Source organism: Cnephaeus nilssonii, assembly GCF_951640355.1.
Source record: "Cnephaeus nilssonii genome assembly, chromosome: 13".
Classification (NCBI taxonomy): Eukaryota; Metazoa; Chordata; class Mammalia; order Chiroptera; family Vespertilionidae; genus Cnephaeus; species Cnephaeus nilssonii.
This window is the reverse complement of record NC_137084.1, coordinates 35,219,729-35,233,747: the sequence shown is the minus strand read 5'-3', so window position 1 is coordinate 35,233,747 and position 14,019 is coordinate 35,219,729. Positions and strand designations below refer to the sequence as shown.

General features: G+C 35.8%; 1 protein-coding gene across 3 annotated transcripts in view; it reads left to right on the top strand.

The window, feature by feature from the left end:
* USP47 (ubiquitin specific peptidase 47) overlaps positions 1 to 13,707 on the top strand; it is a 103,776-nt gene extending 90,069 nt beyond the window's left edge. For all 3 annotated transcript variants that reach the window (XM_079787854.1, XM_079787856.1, XM_079787855.1), the window contains 10 exons: positions 49 to 168; positions 3,051 to 3,828; positions 5,607 to 5,782; positions 6,115 to 6,195; positions 7,510 to 7,625; positions 7,986 to 8,104; positions 10,186 to 10,316; positions 12,072 to 12,119; positions 12,205 to 12,335; positions 13,148 to 13,707. In XM_079787854.1, the coding sequence (XP_079643980.1) occupies positions 49 to 168; positions 3,051 to 3,828; positions 5,607 to 5,782; positions 6,115 to 6,195; positions 7,510 to 7,625; positions 7,986 to 8,104; positions 10,186 to 10,316; positions 12,072 to 12,119; positions 12,205 to 12,335; positions 13,148 to 13,322 (1,875 nt within the window). In that variant the 3' untranslated portion in view covers positions 13,323 to 13,707. The remainder of the gene's footprint in view (positions 1 to 48; positions 169 to 3,050; positions 3,829 to 5,606; positions 5,783 to 6,114; positions 6,196 to 7,509; positions 7,626 to 7,985; positions 8,105 to 10,185; positions 10,317 to 12,071; positions 12,120 to 12,204; positions 12,336 to 13,147) is intronic.
* Positions 13,708 to 14,019: the final 312 nt, after the last annotated feature.

Sequence of the window (14,019 nt, the reverse complement as noted above, 5' to 3'; positions counted from 1 at the left end):
TAAGTCAAACAGAAAGAATATTTTTTAATTAAATTACTTTAATTATAGGCTATCCATTTACCTGCTGAAACAATGAGAATAGTGCTGGAACGCTGCTACAATGATTTGCGTCTTCTCACTGTGCCTAGTAAAACCCTGAAGGCCGAAGGTTTTTTTAGAAGTAACAAGGTATCTCTTATTTTTTCATTATTATTTTCTATGCTGGTAAGCAAATGAAATTAAGTTTTAATATTATAAGCTCAACCTCTAGCAATATCCTTTGTAGTCAAGTCAGATCTGGCTTCTTTCTGTCCTCTGAATTAGTCTTGCTGGTTCTCCTTTTTTGCCTTGATCATGAGCTTTCCCACCTGGAGTGTTCTTTCTCTTCTCCCTACATTTTTTCAAGCCCCAGATTAGCCCTGCCTCTTTGATGAAGCCTTCATGACTATTTTTGTCCACAATGATTATGTCTTTGAATTTTATTCATTCTTGAGCTTCTCCCATAAAGTAGTACATACTTCATTGTGAAAGTTAGAGGCATGCCTAGTATAAAGAAAATTATCATATTGGCTTCACTCTTTGCCTACTCATTTACCTCTGTTAAAAATGAGAAAGTTCATGTTGATGTTTTTGTTTCATGTCTTGATGTTACTATGCATTTCATTATTTATCATTTTTCCTATGTATTTCTAATGCCATTGGTTTTCACTGGATAAATTGTATTCAAAAGTTTCCTTGTTTGTCATTTTTATTTATCACCTTTTTCAGTCTCATTTTTCTTGATTTTTTAATCTCATTTAACCATATTTAGTATTATTGATTAATCCAACTGTATTTTGTTTTAATTCTTTTGTGTGGTGTATTTGTGTGTAACATTAAAAGTTCTAATCCACCTTAATATTGGTTTAGGTGGAGTGGGAGAGATCTAACTCTTTTTTTCCTTAAATGGTTAACTGTTAATCCTGATGTGTAACATTTATTGAATAATAGTTATATTTTTATGCAAAACTCAAAACGCTATTCATAATTGCCAATTTATATATGTACATTTTATTTTCTAAACTTTACTATGGAAAATTTTAAGCATACATAAAAGTAGAGAGAATAGTGTAATGAACCCCATGTACTCATCAACTAGCTTCTATAATTACCAATTCTCATTTCATCTACATTCAACCACCTACTTCTTCCAGATTATTTAAAAAATATTCCTAGCATCATATCATTTCATCTAAGTAATCCAAACATATATCTTTAAAAGATGAGAACTTTTTAAAAACATAACTATAATTACATTATTACACCTAAAAAATTAACAGAAATGTCTTAATATCAACCAATATATATCTAGTAAGTATTCAAATTTCCCTGATTATCTTATAGCAATTTTTTCAATAGGATTTGTCTGTTCAAAACAGGATCCAAATAAAGTCCATAATATATCTCTCAAGTCTATTTTAATCTAAAGATTCCCCTGTGTATTTTTTTATTGTTTCCTTGCAATTGATTTGCTATAGAATCAAGTCATTTGTCTATTAGATTTTTTTTTCTATAATCTGGATTTTGGTCTTGCATTCCCAAGATATCTTTTTACATGTTCCTCTATCCATATTCATGCTAAGCTTTGATTTCCTAAAGAGCAAGATATGGATACAGAAATTTCCTGAAAATGGACAACCCAATAAATAAGATACCTCCATGTGTGTGTCCATCTCTCTTAGTACAGTTTTATGGCTAATTATAAATACACTAGAGGCCCGGTGCACGAAATTCGTGCACGGGGGGGGGAGGGGGTGTGCCTCAGGCCAGCCTGCACCCTCTCCAATCTGGGACCCCTCGAGGGATGTCTGACTGCCCGTTTAGGCCTGGATCGGGCCTAAATGGGCAGTCGGACATCCCTCTCACAATCCAGGACTGCTGGCTCCCAACTGCTCGCCTGCCTGCCTTCCTGATTGCCCCTAACCGCTTCTGCCTGCCAGCCTGATCACCTCCTAACTGCTCCCCTGCCAGCATGTTTGCCCCTAACTGCCTTCCCTTTAGGCCTGGTCACCCCTAACTGCCCTCCCCTGCAGGCCTGGTCCCCCCCAACTGCTCTCCCCTGCAGGCCTGGTTCCCACCCAACTGCCCTTCCCTGCAGGCCCGGTCACCCCCAACTTCCCTCCTTTGCTGGCCTGGTCACCCCTAACTGCCCTCCCCTGCAGGCTTGATTGCCCTCAACTGCCCTCCCTTGCAGGCCTGGTCCCTCCCAACTGCCCTCCCCTGCTGGCCATCTTGTGCCGGCCATCTTGTGTCCACATGGGGGCAGATCTTTGACCACATGGGGGCAGCCATCTTGTGTGTTGGAATGATGGTCAATCTGCATATTACTCTTTTATTAGATAAGATAGAGACCTGGTGCATGGGTGGGGGCCAGCTGGTTTGCCCTGAAGGGTATCCTGGATCAGGGTGGGGGTTCCCTTGGGGTGTGGGGCGGCCTGGGTGAAGGGCCTGTGGTGGTTTGCAGGCCGGCCATGCCCCCTGGCGACCCAAGCAGAGGCCCTGGTATCTGGGATTTATTTACCTTCCACAATTGAAACTTTGTAGCCTGGAGTGGAGCTAAGCCTCCTGCTCACTCGGTGGCCGGCAGCCATTTCTCTTGGGATTGATGTAGCTTCTATATTTGAAACTTTGTAGCCTTGAGTGGAGGCTTAGGCCAGCAACGGCAGGCAGAAAGCTTGGCTTCCTTTGTTACCAGGGAAACCCAAGCCTCCCTCCTGCTCTCTGTGGCTGTAGCCATATTGGTTGGGTTTATTTGCATATTTGCTCCTGTTCGGCTGGTGGGCGTGGCTTGGTGTAGCAGAGTTAGGGTCGATTTGCATATTACTCTTTTATTAGGTAGGATATGAACAATATTTATTTTGTATAATCTCCAAAAACCATGCATATGTCTTTTAGAAGAACTATCATCCCAAAATGTATCACTTATTATGCACTGTCTGGCACTGACGTGATATGATGAATGAGAATGTCACTAAAATTAATGATGCAATATAACTAATGATGCAGTATAACCCTTTTGACTTACTATTTAGGTGTTTGTTGAAAGTTCTGAAAGTTTGGATTACCAGATGGCCTTTACCGACTCTCATTTGTGGAAACTCCTGGATCGGCATGCAAATACAATCAGATTATTTGTTTTGCTACCTGAGCAATCCCCAGGATCTTATTCCAAAAGGACAGCATACCAGAAAGCGGGGGGTGATTCTGGTAATGTGGATGATGATTGTGAAAGAGTCAAAGGACCTGTGGGGAACCTAAAGTCTGTGGAAGCTATTCTAGAAGAAAGCACTGAGAAACTCAAAAGCTTGTCACTGCAGCAGCAGCAAGATGGAGATAATGGGGACAGCAGCAAAAGTACTGAGACGAGTGACTTTGAAAATATTGAATCACCTCTCAATGAGAGAGACTCTTCTACATCGGTGGATAATAGAGAACTCGAACAGCATCTTCAGACATCTGATCCTGAAAATTTTCAGTCTGAAGAACGATCAGACTCAGATGTGAATAATGACCGGAGTACAAGTTCAGTGGACAGTGATATTCTTAGCTCTAGTCATAGCAGTGACACTTTGTGCAATGCAGACAATGCTCAAATCCCTTTGGCTAATGGACTTGACACTCATAGCATCACGAGTAGTAGAAGAACTAAATCAAATGAAGGAAAAAAAGAGACATGGGATACAGCAGAAGAAGACTCTGGAACTGATAGTGAATATGATGAAAGTGGCAAGAGTAGGGGAGAAATACAGTACATGTATTTCAAAGCGGAACCATATGCTGCAGATGAAGGTTCTGGGGAAGGACATAAATGTATGTACTTAAAAAGGAAAAAGCTCCTTTAAATTTATACTCAGTTTATTTAAACTTTTAGTTTAAAAAATCAGCTGAGAGTTAGGTACTTTGTTCTAAGACCACCTGTAATTTCCTGGATTATAAAACTGTTCCCTATCACCTTAGTTTTCACTTTCGATGGAGTTATAGTGAACAGTGAACAGCATTCTTAGACCTGTGAAACACATTAGACCTTTGACAGTAATGATGTCAGAACTCTGGTGAGATGTTATTTTTTAAAAAGAATATTTTAAAAGGGAAATAATTATGATAAAAATACTAAATAAAGTATTATGGAATAGTTTAAAAAGTAAATAATATACAAAAAAATAAAAAGGACACTTTAGAAAATGCTATACTCAATGTACTCAATGCCCAGAAAAATTTTTGTTTATCTCTTCCCTTTCCTCTTTTTTTTTTTTTTTTTTTAATATATTTTATTGATTTTTTACAGAGAGGAAGGGAGAGGGATAGAAAGTTAGAGACCTCGATCAGCTGCCCCCTACACACCTCCTACTGGGGATGTGCCCGCAACCAAGGTACATGCCCTTGACTGGAATCGAACCTGGGACCCTTCAGTCCGCAGGCCGACGCTCTATCCACTGAGCCAAACCAGTTAGGGCTCTTCCCTTTCCTCTTTGCCCCAAAGCAAACAACTCCCCTCTGACACCTCCTAAAAAGTATATAACTAATTGAGAAAGTCAGAGAAAAGGAAAAGTGCTTTTGTTTTTTTAATTAATAAGGTCCAAATAACACTGGAAATATGTGACATTTACACATACAACTTGCAGAAAACTCAAGTGAGAAAATGTGAATTGGTGGGCCCAAATGGAGACAGAGAAACTCTAAATAATGCTTTAAATTTCTATGGAGTTTTTTTTCTCTCGTAAGGCTCATTGACTTACATTATCTCATTTAGTTCTCATTAGCTGTGTAAAATTGATGTAGATGCTTTTCACTGATGAAGAAACTGGCTTAAATAGGTTAAATAGTTTGCCTGAAGTCAGAGCCAGTAGGTCACACTCCTGGGATCAAACTCGGGTTTTCTGATTGTAAGCCTAGTGTCTTCTACCACCTCATAACTACTACTACTGCTTCTTACTTTCCTCACATCATAGTAAAAAAATTAGCTAGTACCTACTGTGCTTTTTTACCATTTTCAACCCTGCAAGAGCATTGGAACAATTAAAACTAGTTTCTCTTTAGGCAGAGGTTAGAAATTGTGGGGAAGCACGGGAAAGGCAGTTACTATATATCTGGCACTGTGCTTAAAGCATGATAACTATACTACTTCATTGAATTCACTGTAAAACTATGAGGTAGGTACTATTATTATCTATTATTATCTTCATATTTCAAATGAAGAAATGGAGATATGGAGGCTGATGGTTTGCTCCATGTCAAGGAAGCATAAGAGATAGGGTTGGAACCCAGTCAGAGCCTACACTTTGCTGTGTAGAACTAGAAATATGTGTATTTGAAAAGAATTCCTGGACGTTTGTTTTTAATTCAACAGCTAAAATAAATAAATAGCACTTAAATATATCAGAACATTTAAAGCTGTCAGATTAAGCTATCATATACTCTGTGTCCATGTATTTTATCCATCAAATGTTTTATATTAGCTAAAAGTCAAATAATTGAAAAGGGTGCTTTTTCCTGCTTACAGTACAATAAAAAGTATATGATCTGTTCTACTTGTAACCTGACAGGTTACTTTTACAGTTTTGTTTATGTTTTGTTTTTTGTGTGCTTAGGGTTGATGGTGCATGTTGATAAAAGAATTACCCTGGCTGCTTTCAAACAACATTTAGAGCCCTTTGTTGGAGTTTTGTCCTCTCACTTCAAGGTCTTTCGAGTATATGCCAGCAATCAAGAGTTTGAGAGCGTTCGACTGAATGAGACACTTTCATCATTTTCAGATGACAATAAGGTTGATTAAAATAATTTTCAATAATTAGAGTCTTTTAAATGATAGAAATGAAAACATCTTGTACTACATCCAAGTAAGGTGAACTAGACACCCTAAATGGATAATTTGATGTTTAGTGGTTATTTGTTGTTGGGTGCTTTTTCATTCATCTAAATGTTAAATGTTAACTGTGTCAGTTACTGTTCTAGGTGCTGGGGAATCAGAGGTAAAAAATATATCTGTTCTTAGAGCCCATTATCTAGAGAATTTTGGAAAACAAGCTAAACAGTGGGTGAGAATAGGTTGTTTGTTCTGCTGAGAAAGTACATCTAAAACATGTTTTTAATTTATAGATTACAATTAGACTGGGGAGAGCACTTAAAAAAGGAGAATACAGAGTTAAAGTGTACCAGCTCCTGGTCAATGAACAAGAGGTAAGTAATAAACTTAAAAGCAAGATAAGATCACTTTTATTAGTTATTAAAAACATACAATGCAGAAATTTTATTACTAGTCATTTCTTTTTATCTCTCTAAAGCAGAAGCAGGCAGACTTTTTCTAGGATGTCTTTTAGTTGTGCAGGCCATACTGCCTCTATTGTAGCTACTCAATTCTGCCATTGTAGCACGAAAGCAGACATAGACTATATGTAAAACCAATGCAAGTGGCTCTGTCCCACTAAAATTTTATTTAAAAAAGCAGGCAGGGGATGAATGTTGCTCTCAGGTCATTTTTTGTTGTGCCCCTGCTCTAAAGTGTTGCTGCGATCATTGGAGTGAGGTAAAAATTTCCTGCTTTTCAAAGGGTATTTTGTTTTCTGGGAATGATTGTATAATGCTACAAGTGGATAGCACTTGACCTGTAGAGTTTATAGGTTCTTTTTGTGTTCAGAGCATCATTTTAGTATTTAGCAAGCATTGATCTAGGGTTTACTATGTGCTCTAAGGGCTTACAAGTATTAACTCTTTTAAGTCTGTAACTACTATTTGTTATTCCCATTTTATAGATAAAGAAACTGAGGCAGAGAAGTTGAGTAACTTGCACAAAGTCATACAACTTGCAAATAGTGGATTAAGGTTCTAACCAGGCTATGTTTTTAGGGAGTAATCAATAACATATTTTAGTTCCTATAATACATAAGCCAGAAAAATAAGGCAAAGACCCTATTTTCATGATTTTTATACCTTATTGGGGACCTAGACAAATGTGAAAAACATATAAGGTGATACATTTTTCATGAAATAACTTTATTCATTCAACAAACATTTTATTGGGCACCAATCATATCTCTTATATGTGATCCATTATAATCATTTTGACTTATATGTTTCTTCCAAGTTTGGGTTTTGTAGATACTATGTCTCTTTTGAGACATTTAATGAATGTTACTTGGAGAATTAGTATGCATTTCCCTTATTTTAGTCCGTAAAGTGATTCTTTTTACATTCAAAATTATCACTTTAATACAAGAAGGGAAATATGAATTTGTTATTTTAATCTTTACAGTGACTTAGTGAGGAAGATACTGTCCCCAGTTTTATAGATGAGAACTCTGAGGCACAGAAATATTAAGTAAATTTACTCAAGATAACTAAGTTAATAACTAGTGGAGCCAATATTTGAACCTAGGAAGATATCTTAGACACCTAAATTGAGGCCCATAATTGTCACAGTATAAAGTGCAAATAAAATGTCTTGTTGATCTTATTTTAATGTATAACTCAAGCTCTAATTATTTATGTTTCTAGCCATGCAAGTTTCTGCTAGATGCTGTGTTTGCTAAAGGAATGACTGTACGGCAATCAAAAGAGGAATTAATTCCTCAACTCAGGGAGCAATGTGGTTTAGAGCTCAGTATTGACAGGTAAAGTAAAATTATAGTGTCATCAGTGACTTGAAGAAAGAACATGTGTCAAATTATATGGATTGGTGTGATTTTCTAAAATTAGAAGAATTAAAAATCCCTATAGTATTCAGAATTTTAGCACTGCAAATTAGTTTAATAGAACTAAGCAAAAGTGCTAGAGTTGTATTTAAATTCCCTCTGTAGAATACTACTAAAGCTGAAGTATTAGGAGCATTTTATTTTATTTTCCCCAAATTTTAATGAATAACCATTTGACTTAAGCATAATTAATTATTCCTTGATGTCAAATTTATGTCATTTTTTTAAAATTAAGAATTTCAAATTATAGTACTTTAAAATGTCTTATCACATTTGTAGGTTTCGTCTAAGGAAGAAAACATGGAAGAATCCTGGCACTGTCTTTTTGGATTACCATATATATGAAGAAGATATTAATATTTCCAGCAACTGGGAGGTTTTCCTTGAAGTTCTAGATGGTATTACCAATATTTTTGTGGGTGGGAAATCACTTGGAAATGCTCTATAATTAATAGAAGCCTATAGTTCTTTTAATCAAATAATGAGTTTCTTCTATCTTTTCTCCAGCTCCCATTTGCCTTTTAAATGTTCCCTTTTTGCTCTGATTTTTTTTAAAATATTCCTTCTTACAGAGAAGTTGCAATTTCAAGGTTGTATTTTTAGTACTTTTTACAGAAAAAATTTAAAATATTTTCTTAGCCATGTTTGTTACTTAGTTTCTTTTTTTGTTATGGCTTATTTTGTTTTGAAGATGTGCTATTGATAATTTATCAGAGATTTAGAGAACAATGAACAGTTTCCTAGGCTTTCATAATAAAGTACCACAAAGTGGGTGGTTTAAACAACAGAAACGTACTGCCTCCCAGTTTTGGAAGCTGGAAGTCCGAGATCAAGGTGTGAGTAGCGTTGGTTCCTTCAGAGGGCTGCAGGGAGAATTTGTTCCATGCTTCTCTCCTCGCTTATGGTGATTTGCTGGCAGTCTTTGGTGCTCCCTGCCTTTAGATGTATCATCCTGATCTCTCCCTTCATCTTCACATGTTCTCTCCTTGTGAGCTTACTTATCCCTATCAAAATTTCCCTGTACATAAGGACACTAGTCACTTTAAGGCCTACACTAATGATCTGATTTTAACTTGATTATCTCTGTAATGACCCTATTTCCAAATAAGGTCACATTCTGAGGTACTGGGATGTTAAGACTTCAATAAGTATTTGGGAGGGGGGCCAATTAAACCCATAACAGTGACCTAGAGGAGGTACTTGTGTTTGTCATACCTCCTGGTGTTACCAACATTGGTATATTTAAAGTATTATTTTTCAGAGGAAGTAGTGGGAGGAAAGTTGGCTTTTAGGAGATGATATCAAGGGAAGCAATGGGTTTTCTATATATATTCTTTTGTGACTTTGCTGTCACTTAGAAAGATTTTGATTTTCCTCTTATTCCCATAGAAATTAAAATATAAGTTCTGAATGTTTCTATTTATAATTGTGATAGTTTTCAGAAGGCTCAGTAATACTAACACTTTGCCTATTTCAGATCTAATTTGGTTTAAATTTTAATGGTTGAAATTTTGATTAAATGACAAGTTATGGGGAGACCAGGAAAAATCAGGATACTGTAAGCAGTTGTGTGTAAGGAAGTGCTTCAGGATGTAATTTCCTCTCTGAGTGTCTGGGGCCTTAGAGAATAATTACTATGTCTGGGTAGGCCAGGAGGAGATCATGAAGAACACAGAAGTCACCCTTCCTAGGAAGGATTGATTATGTGTTAGCAGAGATGGGTTAGCCAGATAATGTTACTGAAAGGCGGGTGCCTGCATCAGTATCATTCCAATATATATTTTAGCATCAAATAGTTGAGTAAGAAGTAAGTTGTAGAATTAAATCTAAGAAGCATTTATTGACCTGTAATTTGCCAGGCATTGCTAATCCTTGGTGCTACAAAAATGAATAAGCAACTAGTGATTGCCTTCTAGATGTACATAGTCTGTGGGTGAACCAGAATTCGAAACCTGTAATTCCAAAATGATAGGTACTAAGGACCAAATCAGTACAATTTGTTCTTATATATACCGGAGAGAAAGGTAACAATAGAGCTGGGTTTTGAGGAAACGGTAAATTTGGGGGTATAAATTTTAAAGAGAAGAATTAATGACAGCCTGAGTAAACAAAGGAGGCAGAGTGAAGACAATGTGATTACAGTTTTAGATTGTGGATAGTAGCCAATAGAGAAGCAAAGATCAGAGATCCAGAGAAGAGAGTAATTGGCAGAGCAGTGCTCAGCAGGCGTCAGGAGAGAATGGAATCAGGAATACTGGTGGAAGCAGAGCTTGCAGAAGAGTTAGGAATCATCTTCCGAGACTGGAGGGGAGAGTAAATATTTCATTCTCAAACACTCCTGGGGATAATTGGTTTCTTTTATGCCCACTTTGTCAGAGTAACACTTGAAGTAAATCCTTTTGTTTAGTCAGGCACAGGAAAAGTCAGATTAGAAACTCTAGAGAAAATACTCTGCTAGTCTAATCTTGCATGTTCATAGGGGTGGAGAAGATGAAGTCCATGTCACAGCTTGCAGTTTTGTCAAGACGGTGGAGGCCCTCTGAGATGAAGTTGGATCCCTTCCAGGAGGTTGTGTTGGAAAGCAGTAGTGTTGATGAGTTGCGAGAGAAGGTAAGTTCATTTTTAACAAAATGAGCTAGTATACATTTTGTATTTTTCTCTGTATTGCCTAAGAGGTATCCCAGGAAGTGACTGCCAGATACTGACGCAGCAACCTTTCTTTCTTTGTCTCTCACATTTTATGACACCTTGAATTACACATTCTAGTTGATTCTTAAGGCTCCTGATGCCTTGAAAAATAACATTGGCTTCTGGCCATTCAGAAGTGGACCCTCACTTTCTGTTATTTCCATCAACTTTGTCCTAAGTAGTTAGGATTAATTAGAAGTTACCAGAGTAAATTGCTGTATGTATTAAAAAAAAGAAAGAAAGAAAAAGAGAGGGAGATAAAATTAAATAAGAGAATCTAGATGAAGTTCTCTTTTGAATATTTTATTTTATTTTTTATATATATTTTTATTGATTTCAAAGAGGGAGAGAGAGATAGAAACATCAGTGAGGAAAGAGAATCATTGATTGGCTGCCTCCTGTACGCCCCACACTGGGGATCAAGCCTGCAACCCAGACATGTGCCCTGACTAGGAATTGAACCGTGACCTCCTAGTTCACAGGTTGATGCTCAACCAGGGTCATGCTGGCCAGGCTGAATTTTTTATTTTAAAGGTGAGAGTTCTAAGGATCTCTGGGAAAAGAGTGAATTATTTAGAAGCAATACTAGGACAACTGGCATTTTGGGGAAAAAATTATTTTGATACTTTACACTAAACACAAAAATAAATCATAAATGTATTAAATTTATATTAAAAAGTTAATAAAGTGATAAATATACTAGATGAAAATATTTGTATAATCCTGGAGAGGGAAAGATATTTGTAAGAGGGAAAGATATTTGTAATACAAAAAGATTTTTAAAAAAGGTATATAAAAGTTAAATCTTCTGCACAGCCAAAAAAATTTTTTTAGACAACTGATGAAGTTAAAAAATAAGAAAGGGAAAAAAATATTTGAAACATAATATATGAAACATTTTGTCCATAATTTATAAAGATCCCACTACATTAATACGAAAAAGATGAATAATCTAATTTTAAAATAGGGCAAGTACATGATTAGGCAATTTGTTGAAGAAATACAAGTTAAAACAACAGCATTTTCACTTCCTATAATTGATGTAAATTTAGAAAGTCAGTGAAAACCTAAAGTCATTAAGGTAACAGGAAATATCATACACCTTTGGTAATTGATATAATTTTTTTCATGGTTCAGTTGGGCATGATCAACATTCCACATGTGCAATTCCACATCTAAGAATTCAGTTCAAAGAAATATTTGAAGAAATATGTCAGGATATTCATGAAAGTGTATAGTATAGCAGTGTAACTGGGAAAAATTTAAAACAGGCTCAATGTCCACATCAGTTGGCGATAAAATAGTTCAACTATTAAAGAGAATGCAGTTATTCCATATCCTATTCTTACAATAGAATAATTATTCTTATAAAATAAATGTATTATATAGAGATGTTTTATAAATAAAATTTTATGTATTAGAAATTTTTGCATATAGTTTATATATGCATAGGAAAAGGTCTAGAAGGAATATACTAAATTGATATTTCTGGGACATGGCATTTGCAGTGCAGATAGATGAAATAATTTCACTTTCTTTTTTTCTAATTTTTTATATCAAATGTATATTACTTTTTTAAAAAAAATCTAGCTATTTCTGTTTGTTGGATGAAAGGAAAATAACTTTTTAAAGTAAATTTATATTTTAAATGAACTCATATGATGTTTTCTTTTATAGCTTTGTGAAATCAGTGGAATTCCTTTGGACGATATTGAATTTGCCAAGGTAAAGCCCTGAGAATGTTTGCGTTGGGTAACTAGTAGGCATTAAACATGGTTAATGGCCTGGTTTATTCCTTCATTCTCCTTAGGGTAGAGGAACCTTTCCCTGCGATATTTCTGTCCTTGATATTCATCAGGATTTGGATTGGAATCCTAAAGTTTCTACCCTGAATGTCTGGCCTCTTTATATCTGCGATGATGGTGCAGTCATATTTTATAGGTAACATGCACATTGTTTTTGTTATTTCTAGTGATATAACATTTTTGTTTTGCATAAATGTCATTTTCCATAAATACCTTTACTATTGTTAGAGCATCCCTGATTAATAGAAATATAATGATAGCCACAAATTTCATTTTGAAAATTTTCTAGTCGCCATATTTAAAAAATAAAAAGAAACAGGTAAAATTAATTTTAATAAAATATTGTTAACCCTATATGTCCAAAATACTATGATTACAACATGTAATCAATATAAAAAAGTCATTTGTGAGATATTTTACACTGTTTTCTTGTAGTAAGTCTTAGAAATACTGTGTATATGCTATACTTCCAGCACATTTTAATTTTGATCAGGCACATCTACAAGCAATCAGTAGGTACATGTGGCTACTGGCTGATATGTTGGATAACACAGACGTAGAGGACAAAGGAGTCATTGGAGCTTGGCAGATACAGGTTCAAATTTAGCTTTGTTATTTACCTAACTCCTCATCTGTAAAGTGGTGACAGATTTTATGAGAATTAGAACTATTATTACATTTTTGAAAACTGGCACAGTGCTTGTTATTAAATAGATGTTCAGAAATGATAGCTGTTATACTAATAACATGGAAATTGTGCCAGTTTTAGAAGTGAGTGCTATACTAATAAACACATTAGAAATTTACAACATCTTAGTATATGAGATTAATTTCATTGGTGACTGCAGATTTCACTTTCTCACTAAGGAGCATTATAGTATTCAAGCATAATTTAATGGAGGCAGGTGGCTATACTGGCCTAATGCATCATTAATATTTTAAATGTAGGGATAAAACAGAAGAATTAATGGAGTTGACAGATGAGCAAAGAAATGAACTGATGAAAAAAGAAAGCAGTCGACTCCAGAAGACGGGACATCGAGTAACATACTCACCTCGGAAAGAGAAAGCATTAAAAATATATCTGGATGGAGCACCAAATAAAGATCTGACTCAAGACTGACTCTGCTAGTATAGCATTTTCCCTGGGGGATTTGGTTTTAATTAGATGGTTCACTGCTACTGTGTAGTGCCATTATGGCCGGACATGGTTAGGGGTAACCCCGTGACACCAGCACTGATTGGACTGCCCTTCACCAATCAGAAGCTCAGTGCCCAATGGGCCACTGTTATGACTTGGAATCATGTTGTGCACTATAGTCAAATGTACTGTAAAGTGAAAAAGGATGTGCAAAAAAATAAAAACAAAAAACAAAACCTGCTACTAGAAAAGGGGAAAGGGGAATGAGTAAATGTCTTTTTTTGCGGACAAATGTGCACATAGCCGCTAGTAAAACTAGCCTCAAACAGGATGCTCATAGCTTAATAATAAAAGCTGTGCAAAGGCCATGAATGAATGAATTTTCTGTTTATTTCACTGATACACACATTACCTCATTGACAATTCGTAAGTAAATGCAGCGTGTGTTGACTCTTGGAAAGCAGCAAAAATAGGAGCTGAAGAAGGAAATTCTTAGAACCAGCCGTAACCCAGTAAAGAATTGTGAATTTGTGTTTTCTTGTTTCATTTTTTGCGAAGTATAAAGAACATTATTCTGGAACATCGAAACATTTCCCTTAGACTGCTCCCAGCAGATGGCAGCTCAAATTGCTGAATATTGTAATTATAACTGTACTTAAGTTATGGATGTAGACAATAC